Below are 17083 nucleotides of genomic sequence, written 5' to 3'. Positions count from 1 at the left end.
GTTTGCTAGAATGTTAATTACTAATCAAAAAAAAAACAAAACCTGAATGTGTTAACAGAACATATTTAAAGCTAAAGCTTTATATGCTCTATTAAAAGTGACTTCAGACATTCTTTCTGGCACAGGGAATTTCTTAAGGGTTCTACTTCTCTGTCTGTTTCAAACTTACCAACTCTTTTCTATTTTCACCTTAGCACCTATAGAATGACAATTCAGTTAATCAATAGTTTACTTGTCATGAAGCTCAGGGCTCTACCCAAATAAGGTGATTCCCAAATTAGACTCCCCACAGTCTAGGCACTTGGGCTCCTGCTTCCTGAAGACAAGAGTTTGTACAGGCTATATGACAAATATAAAACCCCAGAAAGAAAAAATAAGAAAGGCTAAAGCAAGGCTGAAAAAAATCTCTGTAAGAAATTAATCTTACTTTACAAATTAATCTTACTTTACAAAGTTATTACCTGAGGAAGTCATTATTCTTATTCAAAGTAGGGAAAAATTGAGGATTAATACAATTATTATAATGGATAGTACAATTATTAATCATTCTTGCTTACTATATGCCAGGTACAATACAGGCACTATTTAATGCTTACAACTATTCTCTTAAGATAAGTATTCTGCTGGGCATGGTGGTGTACACCTATAATTCCAACAGCTCAGAGGCTGAGGCAGGAGAACTACAAGTTCAAAGACAGCCTCAGCAATTTAGCAAGGCCCTAAGCAACTGAGAGACACCCTGACTCGAAAAAAAAGGGGGGGCTAGAGATGTGGCTCAGTGGTTTAGCGCCCCTGGGTTCAATCCCTGGTACCAAAAACAAAATAAATATTCCTATTATCCTCTTTTAAATGTGAACACCTTATTTTAATGAAGTTAAGAAAACTTCCCAAGGTTGCAACAATGATTCACAGTTACAATACTAATCAGCAATCATTCTAGACTTGGAAATGAGGCCCTCTGACTCCTGAGTATACACTTTTAACCACCACACTGTCCTGGCATCCATTTTCTTCTTCTGAACAAATTGGTTATAAGAAAGGTAACTGAAGAGAATTAGTAAAATATAATAAAAATCAAAAGAAATAAACACACACAAAAGAAATGAATACCAACCATCTAAACTGAACACACGTTTTTTAAAAAGATGTCTTCTTTATTCAGTGATTACACATACTGAATCACTGCTTTGATAGTATTTAAAAGTACTACTGAATGCTTACCATATGCTAAGCAGAACAGGCTTAGAATCTGAGTCTTCCTTTTGCTAGATGTGTGACTTTGGGCAACTTACTTAATCTCTTTGTTCCTCACAACCACATCTGTATAGAGGAGTATAATAATAATATCTACCTAGCTGGGCACAGTGGCACATGCCTATAATCCCAGCAGCCTGGGAGCTGAGTCAGGAGGATCATGAGTTCAAAGCCAGCCTCAGCAACTAAGCAAGACCTTTTTTTTTTTTTTATTTTATTTTTTTATTTTTTTTTTTAAGAAAGAGTGAGAGAGGAGAGGGAGAGAGAGAGAGAGAGAGAGAGAGAGAGAGAGAGAGAGAGAGAGAGAGAATTTTTAATATTTATTTTTTTTTTTTTTTAGTTCTCGGCGGACACAACATCTTTGTTTGTATGTGGTGCTGAGGATCGAACCCGGGCCGCACGCATGCCAGGCGAGCGCGCTACCGCTTGAGCCACATCCCCAGCCCGCAAGACCTTGTCTCTAAATAAAATAACTAAAAAGAACAAATAAAAAAAATTAAAATGAAAAAGCAAAAAAGGGCTGGGGATGTAGTTCAGTGGTTAAGCTCCTCTGGGTTCAATCCCCAGTACCGAAAATTAAAAAAATAAAAAATAAAAATCTACCTCACAAGGTACTAGGATTAAATATAAAGCACTGCAAATAAAGCCTGTTAAATAGGAAGTACAGTAGTACTCCTTGTCATCAGTCTTGCAGTTTGTTACTCATGGTCAACTGTGATCTGAAAATATTAAACAGAAAATCCTAGAAACGATTCATGTTTTAAATTGTGCACTGTTTTAACTAAACTAAGGTAATGAAATTCATGCTGTCCCACCCCTTCTTATCTAGAACAGAATGTGAATTATTCCTTTGTCTAGCATATCTATGTTTCTAACTGTTTAAATAGGTGTCTCAATTATCAAAGTGCTTAGAGTCAAGTAACCCTTATTTTACTTAACAATGGCCCCAAAGTTCAAGAGCAGGGATGCAAAGGAGGCATCAGAACACAGAATTTGGAAAGATAGGTTAACTTGGGTACTATATGACAAAGCAGCAGGACATATAGGAAAAAACATTATATATATATAGAGCTCACTACTACACATGGTTTCGGGCCTTCACTGGGGATTTTGGAATACATCAGCTATGTATAAGAGGAAACTACTGTACTCAAATAAATGTTTACTGCTAACATCATTGTCATTATAGTCATCATGGCTAACTCTGGCCCATAAAGTATTTAACCTTCCAAACATCAAAAGAATAGTTACATACTTAAAGATTTGTGAAGAAGGATTCCCGTCCACTATAAATAACTCTCATATCCTTCTCCCACTTGTGCACCATTTTGTATTCCAGAAATTTCAACTGTTTGAGAAACAACTGAAAACTAGATCATTTACAAGTAAATAAGATTCTTTTTCCTTGAATGAGAAGCAAACTCCAAAAGCTTAAGTTTTATTTATTCATGATAAAAATCTATTAATAGTTCAATTAGAAAAATGCATCACTATGAACCATAACCTAAAATTGAAGTCAATGTAGACTGCATTTTACAGAAAGGACTTTGATTTACAGAGGCAATTTTACTTAAAAGCAGATTCAATTAGCATTTATTTTCAAACTGGAGATGTCATATCTTATTATCTAATTTCCAAATATATCACTTATGGTTTTAAAATGTGCTCACAAATTCTTTGTTGCAATTTCCATCAAGAAGTGGCACTTAACTGTGCTCCCCTTTGTGTGAAGGCTGGGTATTGTGACTTGCTTCTAGCCAAGAGAATAGGGCAGAAGTAATTTTGTGACTCCAGGATTGGGTCATAAGGAGCAATGTGGCTTCCTCTTTCACCTCTTAGATCACTTGCACAGGGGGACACAACCTGCCACACAGTAGTCCAATGGAGATATACACACAGCAAGGAACTGTGGCTTCCTACCAACAACCAGCAAAAAAATTAGACCTTCTGCCAAAGCCATATGAGTGAGCCTTCTTGGGAGAAGATCCTGCAACCCCAGGAAAGAGTCTGAGCCAGAACCACCAAGATAAGCTGCTCCCAAATTCCTGACACTCAAAATTAGAAGATAATAAATGTGCTGTTTTAGTTGCTAAATTTTGGAGTATATTCATCTCCTGGTATCATGGGGGATTGGTCATGGGACCTCCCACAGATACTAAACCACCAGAGTTCAAGACTCTTATATAAATTGGCAGAGCATTTGCATATATAGTCAGCTCTCCATATCCATGGGTTCCTCATCTGTGAAGTCAACCTATTACTAATCAAAAATATTCAGAAAAAAATTAAGTCAGTACAGTACATGCCTACTTTCTTTTCTGGCCACTATTCCCTAAAGGATAGAGTGTAACACCTATTTACACAACATTTACGTTGCATTAGGTATTATAAGTATTATAGCTATTATAAGATCCAGAGATGATTAAAAATAGATGGGTATGTGTAAGTGGTATACAATGCCATACCATTTTACATAACAGATTTGAGCGTCAACAGATCTTGGTATCTGTGTGTAAGGGTCCTGGAATCAGTCACCAAAGGATACCAGGAATGACAGTAACCTATGTTAATACAAACATAATAGGCTGGCAATTAGTTATTTCCCTTATCCACTCTTCTCTACTAATCTCCTCCCTCAATGAACTTGGTACTTCTTTTAATTCATTTTGGCACTATAAATTTCAAAACTCTTTAAATAAACTACCACTATGGTTCAGAAACATCCTATAAGAGCACTATAATAACTGCATATGAAATCCAAAAAATGTCTATATCAATTGTAAGCAGAAAAATCTTTGTAAAAAGAGGTAGAATTTAACATGCCCAACTGAACACAATCTTACAAACATAATGTTGACAGATGTCCTTTTAACCATATATTGACATTGTTAAGTGAATTAAGTTGTCTACCAAATATGTCCACCATTAAAATGGCTTCCCCTATATTAACCATTTATTGGGAATCTATCCAGAATTGATTTCCCCTTTTCCTTTCCCAAAATTATCTAATATGCCTAAAATGTCAGTATACGTAGGGGAATGGTGATTTACTAAGTTAAAGAATTAAGGAACATTAAGTTAAAGAAGAATTTCTAGGGGCTGGAGTTGTGGCTCAGTGGTAGAGCACTCATCTGGCATGTGTGAGGCACTGGGTTCAATCCTCAGCACCACATAAAAATAAATTAATTAATTAAATAAAGTTATATTAAAAAAGAAGGCTCTCTATGCCATACTAAGAACATTTTTCTCCTATAAGCAATAATCCATTGAAAGACTTCAAATTCAGAAACCACAAAATTGTATTTCTGTGTTATAAAGACCTTGGTGACAGTGTTGAAGATGTGAATGAAGCAAGAATGGAAACAAAGCTAACAATTAGGAGTAATTAATGAAAGGGAAAGATGACTTTGGAATGTAATATGGCAGTAAACCAAAATGCATATACACAGCTATTTAATTTCTAGATACAAATCCAGGGAAATAATGTCACATACAAATAAGGACATTGCTCTAGAATGTCCACTGCACTATTATTTGCAATATAAAAAAAGTAAAAGGTATGTGTGGTGCGGTGACATGTATCTGTTCCCAGTTACTCAAAAGATTGAGGTGGGAGGATCCCAAGTTCCAGGCCAGATTAGGCAACTTGGTAAGATTCAGTCTCCAAAAGAATAAAAATGGGGCTATAGGTCAGTGTTAGATTGTACCTAGCATGCCTGAAGCCCTGGGTTCAATTCCCAGTATCACAAAAAAGAAAGAAAACTCAATTACCATCAATAGGATAATGAATACATACAGATGGCTTATCACACAATAGTTAAAATGAACATATTAGAACTGTGTTAATGATCATAGTTACATTTCAAAAATAAATTAAAAACTAAACTGCAAACAAGAGATACTGTAGTATGTTATTTACAGAAATGAAAATATTTAAAACCCGCATCATATACTTTCTGTTTACCTATAATTGCTATATTCTTTAAGTATTTTATCTGGGAAAGTGGCAGGGACTTCTTTTTTCCTCATAGAATAGTGCCAGGTACTGTTCTAAGCACTTCGGTTTAATCATTTACGCCTGGTGACATCCTATGCCATAGGGATTATTATTATATCATTTCAAAAATGAGAAACTGATGGACAGAATTTCAGGATATTCCCAAAGGCCTACAGATAGAAAGTGCCAGAGTTAAGATTCAAACCCAGGTAGTGGGGTCCAAAATATAAAAGCAAAACTAAACAGTTTATGCTAAATGTTGAATGGCTGGTGATTCCAGACAAGGTGATGGATATCAGGGTCTGGTAGTGGAACTAGGGAAACTTTAGTTATAGCTGAATTTATTTGTTTATTTAGTGGTGCAGTAAGTGGAACCCAGGGCCTCCAGCATGCCAGACAAGTGCTCTACCACTGAGCTACATCCCAGCTGAAATAGTCTCTGCATATGTATTCAAACCATTTTTAGACAATGTGTTTGATTTTTTTTCCCAGAAAAGAGTGTAAATATATGAAACAGTCTGGGGCAAAAAGATTCTGAAGTGCCATATTATAGTGGCTGTCTTCGGATGATGCAGAGACTATTCTGACAACTTCTTTGTTGTTTTCAGTACTTTTCAAATTTTAAGAAAGACAACATTGCATGCACAACGATTTCCTTTCACTTATTGGTTTTTCATTAACGAACCTGAAATTTGTTCCAGTACTTCATAAATCCAAACCTTTCTCAAAACTTGGCACTATTGATGTTTTGCGCTGGCCAGCCATTGTGGTTTGTTCTATGCATTGCAGGATATTTGGCAGCGTCCCTGGCTTCTGCCCCCTAGAAACCAGTAGATCGGCTTCCCCGAGTACTGAGAATTGTGACAACCACAAATTTCTCCAGAAATTACCAAATGTATCCAGAGTGGTAGAACCGCCCACCGCTCCCGTTGAGAACAACTACCTTAATTAAATCAGAAAGACGCTTTTCGCTTTTTACTTTACATAACTGAGTCTAAAGATTTCAATGATAATTTCTCTTTTAAGTAGCACACACTCCAAATGGGAAGGATGTTGAAGGGATGAAGAAAGTTTTCAGAGAAATAATAGCGGGATACAGCAAGCACTTAAAATTCAATCCTTCGACTGAAAACAGATCTAGGCCCCGGGAAGCCGGTTTCCCTCCTGCTCTTCCGCACAGTGAAGGCAAGGGATGCAAGTCCAGCCCGCCTCCCACTCCGCGAAGTCCGAGAGGGGAAAGGAGCTGACTCTGCCTTACCTTAATCAAGCTACGTTCAGGAAAACCCACGCAGGTGCAGAGCCCGAAGTTTCCAAACCTCCCGCCAGCGCGCTGCATTCTGGGAGACCCCGCGCGGAGGCTGCGTGGAATGCAGAGGAGGCGGAGCGTACCGAGTGGGCTGGGAGATGGTTGCCATGGGAGGCTGAAGAGGCGGAACCTCCAGGGAGTGTTGTGAAAGCGAATGGCCAGCCCAGCTCCCCAGGGCGGAGCTGGCGGGGGCAGCGCCAGAGATCAAGCTGCTGGCGGGGGCGGGACCGCAGTGCGGAGGGTGGGGGGACGTCGGGGGTGGGGCTCGAGCGAGAAGCGAATGGAGACCAGGCTGAGAGCCTTGTCCCTCCTCCAAGCCCAGCCGGCCGCCTCCGATAGAGCGGTACAGCACCACTTCCGTCTGCCTTCCGGTGTCACGCGACCACCTCCCCCTCCCGCCCTTCCCTGTCTACCTCTGGGCCTGACTGGCCGGGTGATGAGATACTCTGGCGGCGGCGGTGGAAGGGGCGACGACTTCAGCAACTGCAGTCACATCCACAACCGCGATCATGGCCGAGGTGAGGAGCCGACTGCACCGCTGCTGGCACCCTGTACTCGGAAACAGCCTCCGAGGCCCGGGGCGCTCTCCAGGGTGCAGGTAGGCTGGGTTGAGGGTAAGCTGTGTAGTGCGAGAAGTATCTAAGCTGTCGTGTCTCCCACCCAGAATCACGCCCAGAATAAAGCCAAGCTCATCTCTGAGACCCGGCGAAGATTCGAAGCCGAGTATGTGACAGGTGAGCATTGCGTCCTCGGGGTTGACAAAGGTGTAAAATGAGCATCCTCAACTTTGCTAGGGTATTTGTGGGTGTCTCTGTGGGAAGTATCAGGGACCCTTTCGACTCTCACAGGAACCGTGCTCTGCATGTTTCAAATTTTTTGCTCTCCATAGCATACTGTGCATGCTGCTCCAAGTGGACAAGTGGTGCGTCTGATGCTTCCTTTAAAGGGTTAATGTAAACTGGAAATTCGATGATTTTCTAGCATCTCTTCGCGTTTATAGAACCTGTAGAACACTTATTAAGCTTACAACACAGGCAACACTGGCCATTCCATGGTTCTTTAACTGGCTTTTCACCAGAGACACTCAGAAAATGAATCTGGAAACTGCCATAATACTGTTGACCTGTACTTAATTGAATATGCCAGTTTCTTTGATATTTTGCCTAACAACTTCACTTCATATAACCCACCATGCTACCCACAGTGTAGGTCTTCCAGTGCTAGAACAAATTATATTATAGCCTCACACTACACCTAACAAAGTTCCTATGACTCCAGAATTGATTTATTGGTTGAACATTCTGTATTCAGATATCACAGATGCTTGATTTGTCAGTTATTTAACTGAGGATTTAATATTCATACAGTAGTTTTTTAAAACATACACGATAAGTTATAAACATGGAATTGAAAAAGGATCTTTATGTTGCCTACCTTAAAATTGTTTATATTCCCAACCTCGCCACTATATAGCAAAGTTGTTATTCTGAGCCTGTTTCCATATCTGTGAAATGCAGATAAGGTTAGGAGGATTAAAAGAAGAAACATATATCAAACTGTCTACCATGGACTTAACATATAATAAGTTCTCAATATTTCATCTCAATAGTCATTTTGGTTTCTGTGAAAGGAGTTATGCTTGCACATCTTGACTCTAGTGCTCAACAGAAGTTTATTGCAACTTTAAACTGTCCTGGATTATATATCAGTTGATGACCTAGAACAAATAAGGAAATCTGTTCCAAATAGCTTGATCAGTAAGTCTTTTCATGCCTCCTTGCCAATTTTCTTCACACTCCAAACTTTGCACCAGAGAGTTGCAAAAGCATTTGATTCACTTTTAGTCCAGAGATCTCATTTCAAATAACATACCTGGTTACAGTAAAGACATAATTCTAAAATTGCTTTCAATAGAAATGTAACTCTTACAGTTACATGGTTTATAGTATTTTAAGAAGTAACTCAGAACTAGACCTAGTGAACTAGTGATTCTGCGGTCAGTAGTCATTTCATAATGCCCAAGGGAAAAAAAACAAAAGATAGGTAGAAATTTAGCAATACACAGATCTTAAAGGTCATCTTGGTTCAGCCTTTTCATTTTTAAAATGAGGAAAGTGAGGCATAGGGAGATTAAGTGATTTGCTCAAAATCCCTGGTGTTAGTAGCTTGGCCAAGGTCAGTGCTCAGGCCTTCTGAAATTCACTATAGTAATCTTTTGGCAATGCCATGATGTCAAATTAGATCATGTCACTCCCCTTCCCACTGCATGTAGAATAAAATCCTAATCTTCATGGTGGCCTGCAATGCAAGACCATATATCATCTGGCTCTTGCCCACCCCTACATCGTTACCTCTTACTACTCTCCTTGCTTGGTGCAGATTTGACCACTTCCTGCATTAAGAAACATATAGTGCAACCCAGTGCACACATGTGCATACTCACATAGTTGAAATGAATGTTCATTAAAAATACTTTCTGAAACCATGTGATTCTGATGTTTTTACTGTTTGACATCCTTTTAAAAAATTCAGTGACCCACAAATTTGACATTACAATCTAAAACATGACCCACAGTTTGAAAAACATAACTATACTGCCTCATTTGTGTTCATTAAACAAAATGAGTCTGTTTCCATCTTGGGAACTTTCCACTTCTTTACTCTGCCTGGAAGGCTCTTCCCCAGTTAGAGTGTGTGGCTAGGTCCTTTTATACTTTCTGAGGTTTAAATATATCTGAGAAGCCTTCACTGATTATTAAATAGCTTCCCTGTCCTGCTTATTTTCTTTCCTTTACAGCTCTTACCTTAATCTGTAATTATCTTGTACATTTGTTTGTTTATTGGTTCACTTCCTCAAATAGATTATTTATGAGTTCTGCAGAAACCTATAGAAATTGAAAGGAGAGGTCTTATATATCTTACTTGCCTCTGAATACCTAGTATAGTTCTCAGTACATACTCTGACTACAGCAATACTTATATGCATTGGAAGATTAGTCCAATTATGAATTAAGAACTATCCCAACTGGCTCCCCTTTACCACCATAATCTAACAAAGAGCAGACCTCACAATATATCTCATCCAAGCACTATTCCAAAGTAAAACACTGTGCCAGGCATAGTGGTTCATACCTATAATCCAAGCAACTAGGGAAACTGAGTTTGAGGCCAACCTCAGCAACTTAATGAGCCCTAAGCAACTTAGTGAGACCCTGTCTCAAAATAAATAAAAAAGGCTGGGGATGTGACTAAGTAGTTAAGACCTCTTGGGTTCAATCCCTGGTACCAAAAAAAAGAAGCACTGTACTGTATGACATTAAGAATAGGAAGGGGTTTGCCCTTACACACTTGAGTAGGTAGGAACATGTGTAATTTATTTGCACAGCAATTGCAAATATTAATTTATAGATTTATATGGAAAACAAAAATAGCAACCTTCAAAGAATTTCTCAAAGTTTCAGTTGTTTCACAAAATGTAAATCTGATAAAGGTGGAGTTGGAAAGTAGTAAAAACAAAGTTTTATAACTTACCTACATTCTCCCTTTTAAGTTTGCTCTTTAGAAATTAACTTGGGTATTTAAAACATCTACTTTCCTTCTTCCTCTGTCTTTCACAATTTCTATTGTCATTAACAATATTTTGTTTCATAAGAGACTTAAAGCAGACTTACGTAAATGTGATGTTTTTCCAAAAGAAAAATGTGTATTATCTGCAAGCCTATCTCTTCAAGCACTATCTATAATTCAAAAGCTATTTTAGAGGTAGGTTCTTGGGGATTTCAAACACATTTTTGTGCCCGTAGTAACTGTTACCAATCGTGGGTATATTGTAATCTGGCAAAAAGAATAAGATATAGGTCCATAATTGTATTTTTTTTCTCATTGTTACTATGAAAAATTCCATGCTGAGTTTGAAATGAGAAACATTTCCCATTCTTTCTTTTTCTCCTTATGCCCAAGAGAAGAGACTAAATCACTTGTGACAATAATTTATTCAGTTCCTCAAGTACTCATTATATGCTTAATTCTGGGAAGCAGTGTGTCAGATTAGAGAAAAAGCTAAAGAAAAGTAGAGTCCCTTTCCAAAAAACTACAATCTAGTAGAGGCATTAAAATAGAGACAACTGTTACGTTTAAGGCAAATTACATTAAGAGTAATAAGAGTGCTAAAATGCTATCTGTAGTAGTCAAAGACAAAGAGAAATAACTACTGGTTGGTGTCTAGGTAAACACAGAGTTACAAGAACCTTTATAGAAAAGGTGGTGCTCTACTTTGAATCCTAAGTGTCATCCAAATATCCATGTGGTAAAGGCTTATTCCCAGGGTGGTGCTATTGGGGAGGTGGTGGCCTTTAGGATATAGGGCCTATGTGAGGTCTTTAGGTCATTGAGGAGTGTGCCAGTGAAGTGGATTATGGGACCACTTTCCCTTTCTCTGTCTCTCTTTTGCTCCTTGGCCATGAGGTGAGCTCCCACCATGATGTGCTGCCTTGCCTTGGGCCCAAAAGCAACCAGGCCAATCATTGCCTGGAACCTTCAAAACTGTGCTAAAATAAACCTTTTCTCTTTATAAGTTGACTTTTCTCAAATATTTGTTAGAGTGACAGAAAGCTGACTAACTCGGGTATTATGTTTCTCATGACTTTGGAAACATGGTAGAACTTGGCTAGGTAGAGAAAGTGATCTACAAGGGTCAAATAGTCTGCCAAGGGACTAAGGTTAAAAGATATGGTGCATGTTTAGGAAACAATAGCAAGTCCTGTTTCTAAAAATATTGGAAGTATATAGTATAGAGAGCCTTAAACACCCAAATGATGTGTGTTTTAAAGTGAGTGTGGAGAACCATTGAGAGGTTTGTTAGATTTATTATGTGACTTTACAAACATATGAATTCATTTAATTGAATTTAGTTGATACCAAAAACAGTCTACAAGTTCCCATAAGCATGCCATCCAGAGATAGCTCTGCTAACAATGGATACATTTTTTCAGTATTTTTTTGAATACATTTAAGATTAGATTGTTTTTTTGAGTTCTGGGAATTGAACCCCTAGGCCTTGTGTATGCTAGGCAAGCATTCTACCAATGAGCTGGGGCTGGGGTTGTAGCTCAGTGGTAGAGCACTTGTCTAGGACAGGTGAAGCACTGGGTTTGATCCTCAGCACCATGTAAATAAATAAATAAAATAAAGGTTGAAGTATTTAAAAACCACTCTATGTAATTCTGTGTGTTATATTCTTATTGACATTATCTTTATTTCCCCAAATTTATAAGATAAGCAACATTGTATATTACCATTTTATATTTGAGTCTATAAATAAGGCAGTTTTCTTATCATTTAGCTTAGGGAATCCCTTTTTGGACATTTAGATTATTTCCAGATTTTTTTTATACCTTTATTTATTTATTTTTATGTGGTGCTGAGGATCTAACCCTGTGCCTCATACAATCCCAGCCCCTCCAGAGTTATGTTAATATACTTTTTGTGATGAAGTTCAGATTTTTTTCCTTTAGATTCATACCTAGAAATCAAATTATTGTTTTCCTGGATGAATATTTTTGACACATTTGATAATATGTGTTGAAATTCCTCCAGAGAAGTTTCACCAATATTCATTCCTACCAGCCCTATAGGAGAGTACTAGTCTCACCACACTCTTATACATATTTAATATGACTTCTTAACTGATGATTCCTGTAGTTTGCATTTGACTGCTAGTTATGCTAAACATTCTAGATGTTTATATCCATTTGTAGTTTAAACTTTTTGTTAGTATGGCTTTTAATTATGGTCTGGGCTTTTTTGCTCATGTCTCTTACTTTTTTGCAGTTTTTAAATATATTCAAAATGACCCATTGCTTTGTGGGTTTTTTTTTTCCATTGCAATCAAATAATCTTCTCTCACTAAATAAATTTTTTGTACTTTTTAAATTTTTGTTTTGATTTTGTTTTTTTAATTTTTTCAATTTTGAAAATTTTTATTTATAGAATGTAAACAACCTGTGCTTACTGCTTAACCAAAGAACTAGAGTGTGTACTTGTGTGTATGTTTTTTCTCAATTCTAATACCTAATACAGGAGTGATAAATATAATACATATAAATTAAAAAGGTTTTTGGAAATCATCAGTTATTTTTCATAGGGTAAAAGGGGTCCTAAAACCAGATGGTTGAGTATTGCTGCTCCAAGGTTTGTATTAGGCAGTGTTAATAGGTAGATTGTGAAAGAAGCACATGTTCAGCTTTACTAGATAATGTTGAACTGTTTTCCAAAATGATTCTACCAGTTTTCATTTTAACCAGTAGTATTTTTAGTATCCTTGTTTTTCCACACCCTAAAATTTCCCACTTAAAAACAAATTTGCCCATCTGATGGAGGTGCTAGGCTTTCTATCTCATTGTGGTTTCAGTTTGCTTTTGTTTGAATATCAGTGAGGTTGAACAGTTTTTCATATCTTCATGGGCCATTTGGTTTCCAATAACATGAAAATCATTTTTTCAGGCACCTGGTGGCCTTTTATTCTTCCATATAAATTTTAGAATTGGCTTATCATGTTTCTGCAAAATAAAAAAAAAAGGCTTCTATTGGAATTTTGAGGGGAATTGTGTTAAATCCTAAAATGAGTTTAAGGAGAGTTGACCTATCATGGTGGAGTCCTTCTAAGAACCTAGAATATATGTCTGCCTACCAAAGTCCTTATTATAAAAGGATTTCAAATTTTCTCTATAATGTTTAACTCTTCTTTTGTTATATTTATGCCCAGGTTCTATACATGTTTTATTTTTAAATGGCATTTCTTAAGACTTATTTTATAAATGATGGTTGCTAGTTTATGGAAAATACATTTGACTTTTTGACATTAATATTAAATTCCAAAGCCTATTAACTCTCAGTCTGATCATTTGTAGCTAGGTTAATTTGTAATTTCTATGGAGATAATAACATCACCTTGAAATACTGCCAGTTTCATTATAAATTTCCAATTCTTAGATTTTTCAGTGCTTTTCTATTTCCACACTAGCTGGAACCTTTAGAACACTGTTGAATAGAAGCAGTGGTGAAAGCCTATTTGTCTATTCCTGAGTGTAGGAACATAGTTCTGAATATGTCACTATTAAGTATGATATTTGTAATCACCCTTTATCAAAGTGAAGAAATTTCCTTCTGTTATTGGTTTGCTAGTTTAGGATTCTTTGATTTGTCCTCATCAAGTCTGGTGATTGAACTTTACTAAATTCTTTATACACAGTTTTTATATCTGATGAAATTATTTACCATAACTCGTAATTTTTACATCTGATGAAATTTTCATTTGGGGTTTTTCCTTTAATTTGTTAATATGGTAGATTATATTGATCAGGTTTTAAAAATAAACTGCCAGATTTAAATTAACAATTTTTTTTAGGAATTTTGTATCTATGTTTTTGACTTGGCCTGTAATTTTCTTTTTTTCTTATAAGGTTGTATAAGGTTAGAAGTATTTCTTCTTTTCTGTTCCCTAGAGAAGATACATTCATTATTTAGCTCTAACCTGATTCCCAAATTTGCCACCTCCTCCAATTTATTATTATTGTTTCATGTGTCAGTGTTTTGTTATGTACCTTATATTTACTAATAATTTGATTTACTGTTTCTTCTTGAGTTTTGGATCTTATATCTAGAATCATCACTGTTTCATATCATGTATAATTCCTCTGATAAGGTCTATTGTAGTAAACTCTTTGTTTTGAAAATGTCTTTGTTTTGTCCTTAGCTATTTTTATTTGTTTGTTTTGGTTATTCTTAAATTAAGCAATTAAAAGCAATTAATTTAAGAAATAACTTTCTTTTCTGAGGATGAATGAGGCAAAGTGGTTAGCAACATAGACTACAAGAAAGGCGAATTTCAAGTCCAGGAAGATCAGCAGTGAATGGAAGGAATGCTTGTAGATAAAGGGGTGAATAAAACAGGGATTTTCCTTATCAACCACCCTGTCTGGAATGGAAGGGTGGAAGGAAAATGACATTTTAAATGTAACTGTATTATTGGATAGTTTGGATAGTAACTAGATTATGAACCATAAAAGGGACCAGTTCAGGCTTCACCTCTTTGCATCTGCAATACCTATCTCTGTTTTGGGCTAGCAGATGGTGGGTGATCACAAATGAGTCTGCATAATTAATGAGTTATTAACCCCAAGAAAGGAAGCCTTTAAAGAATAGACAGGCAGACATTTTCATTTTCTTAAATTCTTCTCTATTTTTAACATTCTCAGGGTCAACCCTTTTAAAGTTTTCATGATTAGAATAAGAGGAAAAGATCTTCAGAATTTATCAGATGAATGTATGAAGAAAATGTGGTGTGTGTATATATATATATACATACACACACATACACCATGTAAAACTGTTCAAAAAGAAATCCTGTCATTTACAACATTTAGGATGAACCTGGAGGATGCTGAGTTAAGTGAAATAAACTAGGCACAGAAAATCAATTACCATATATTCTTACTTATATGTGAAATCTGAGAAAAGTTGAACTCCTCTTAGAATTGAGGTTACCAGAAATTTGGCGGGGGGGGGGGGGGGGGGCAGGGAGGTAGATATTGATCAAAGGATGCAAAATTTTCATCAGACAGGAAGAATAAGTTCAAGATACCTATTGTACAACATGGCGACTATAGCTAATAACAATATTTACTAGATAGAAATGATGTGTTAAAGATAATGTGTATGTTAAATAGCTTGATTTAGCCATTCCACAGTATGTATATATGTCAAAACATTACAATATACAATTTTTATTTGTCAATTTACAAATGGATTAATTTTTTAAAAGAAGTTATTAATTTTTTTAAGAGAGAGAATTTTTTAATATTCATTTTTTAGTTTTTGACGGACACAACATCTTTGTTTTTTTTGGTTTTTGTTTTTTGTTTTTTGTTTTTTTTTGTATGTGGTGCTGAGGATCAAACCCAGGCTGCATGCATGCCAGGCAAGCGTGCTACCACTTGAGCCACATCCCCAGCCTAAGAAGTTATTAATTTTTATCCTTATTTCATATCTGAAAATATCTGCCATAGGGAATGTAAGATTATAACTTCCCATGGAGACATGCATGGTGAATGTGTATTGGGATAAAGAATTGATAGACCTCCTTATTTTTTAATCTTTCTTTTTATAGTGACTAGCAAATGTTCTTTTATTTTTTATCTTATTGTTAATACCTATTCTTCATATGTCCTCATTCTGAATGTTTAGTGATATTTATAAATTTAAACCATCTGTTACTAGAATGCTGTCTGTCATTTCTAGGATGTCAGTTTGTTTTTTGTCATAGTCGTTTGAAAAGCTTGCACAAGAATGGTGGTCTTGTTTACCATATCTATTTTGTGCTCTTTTTTTTTTTTTTTTTTTTTAAGTTCCAGGGATGGAACCAAGAACTTTATTCATGCTAGGCAAGTGTTCTCAGGATACATCCCCAGTCCTATTGTGTGCTCTGGCTAGTACAGTACATGGATGATTTTTCATTACTGAAAATTAATCTCTAAGAATATTTTCTTAATTTTAGATGGACACAATACTTTTATTTTGTTTATTTATTTTTATGTGGTGCTGAGGATCAAACCCAGTGCCTCACATGTGTGAGGCAATCTCTCTACTGCTGAGCCACAACCCCAGCCCCCCTCTAAGAATAATTTTGATTTGGTAAAATCTCTAGAAGACTGAGTTCACAGAAATTCCTAAAGGACTTTTCCCCACTGTAGCCATTTTACAAAGAATGGGAAGACAGAAAACTACTACATTTCAATCAAAACTACTTTTAGCTGAATTTGTATAGACTAGTAATTTGGCATTTAGGAATAAACATTTTTTATATTATTGCTTTGTCTGGATTAGTTGGGCCATAATTTTCAGAAACTTTTTCTTTCCCATCATACTGTTGTATACTCACAGCTAACATAAGACATTCACAGGCAGTTTTTAAGTTTGTTTTAAATATATTTTAGTTGTCAATGGACCTTTATTTTATTTATTTATATATGGTGCTGAAAATTGAACCCAGTGCCTCAACATGCTAAGCAAGCACTCTACCACTGAGCTACAACCCCACCCCCAGTTTTTAAGTTTTTATACAAGTACTTACTCAGTATCAACATTGAATTTTAAAAATGAATAAAAATGTGTGAGAGAAAATAAAAGACTTGAGAAACCCAATATACATTTAGTAGACCTTCTAACAGGAAAAACCAAGTACTATGAAATAATAGTTGACAATTACCCAAACTTTATAAAAGACATCTGTGTTAGTCAGCTTTTCATTGCTGGGACAAAATACCTGAAAAAAATCAACTTAGAAGAGTTAAAGGTTTGTTTTGGCTCAAGGTTTCAGTCTATAGTCACATGGTTCCATTGCTGTAGGCTTCTGAAAAAGTAGAACATTATGGTGGAGAGGGCATGGTGGAACAGAGTTGCTCACTTTGTGGCAGCCAGGAAGCAGAGGGAAAGAAAGGGGCCGAGGATAAGATATACCCTCCCAGGGC

At 36.4% G+C, this 17083-nt stretch overlaps 1 protein-coding gene across 1 annotated transcript in view; it reads left to right on the top strand.

The window, feature by feature from the left end:
* Positions 1-6959: 6959 nt before the first annotated feature.
* Mospd2 (motile sperm domain containing 2) overlaps positions 6960-17083 on the top strand; it is a 45123-nt gene continuing 34999 nt past the window's right edge. Inside the window, exons 1-2 of the mRNA XM_026396761.2 lie at positions 6960-7075; positions 7222-7291. Coding sequence (XP_026252546.1) covers positions 7067-7075; positions 7222-7291 — 79 coding nt within the window. The 5' untranslated portion in view covers positions 6960-7066. The remainder of the gene's footprint in view (positions 7076-7221; positions 7292-17083) is intronic.

The sequence above is a fragment of the Urocitellus parryii genome, chromosome X (genome assembly GCF_045843805.1).
Source record: "Urocitellus parryii isolate mUroPar1 chromosome X, mUroPar1.hap1, whole genome shotgun sequence".
NCBI classification, from domain to species: domain Eukaryota; kingdom Metazoa; phylum Chordata; class Mammalia; order Rodentia; family Sciuridae; genus Urocitellus; species Urocitellus parryii.
This window is presented reverse-complemented; position numbering and strand designations above follow the sequence as displayed.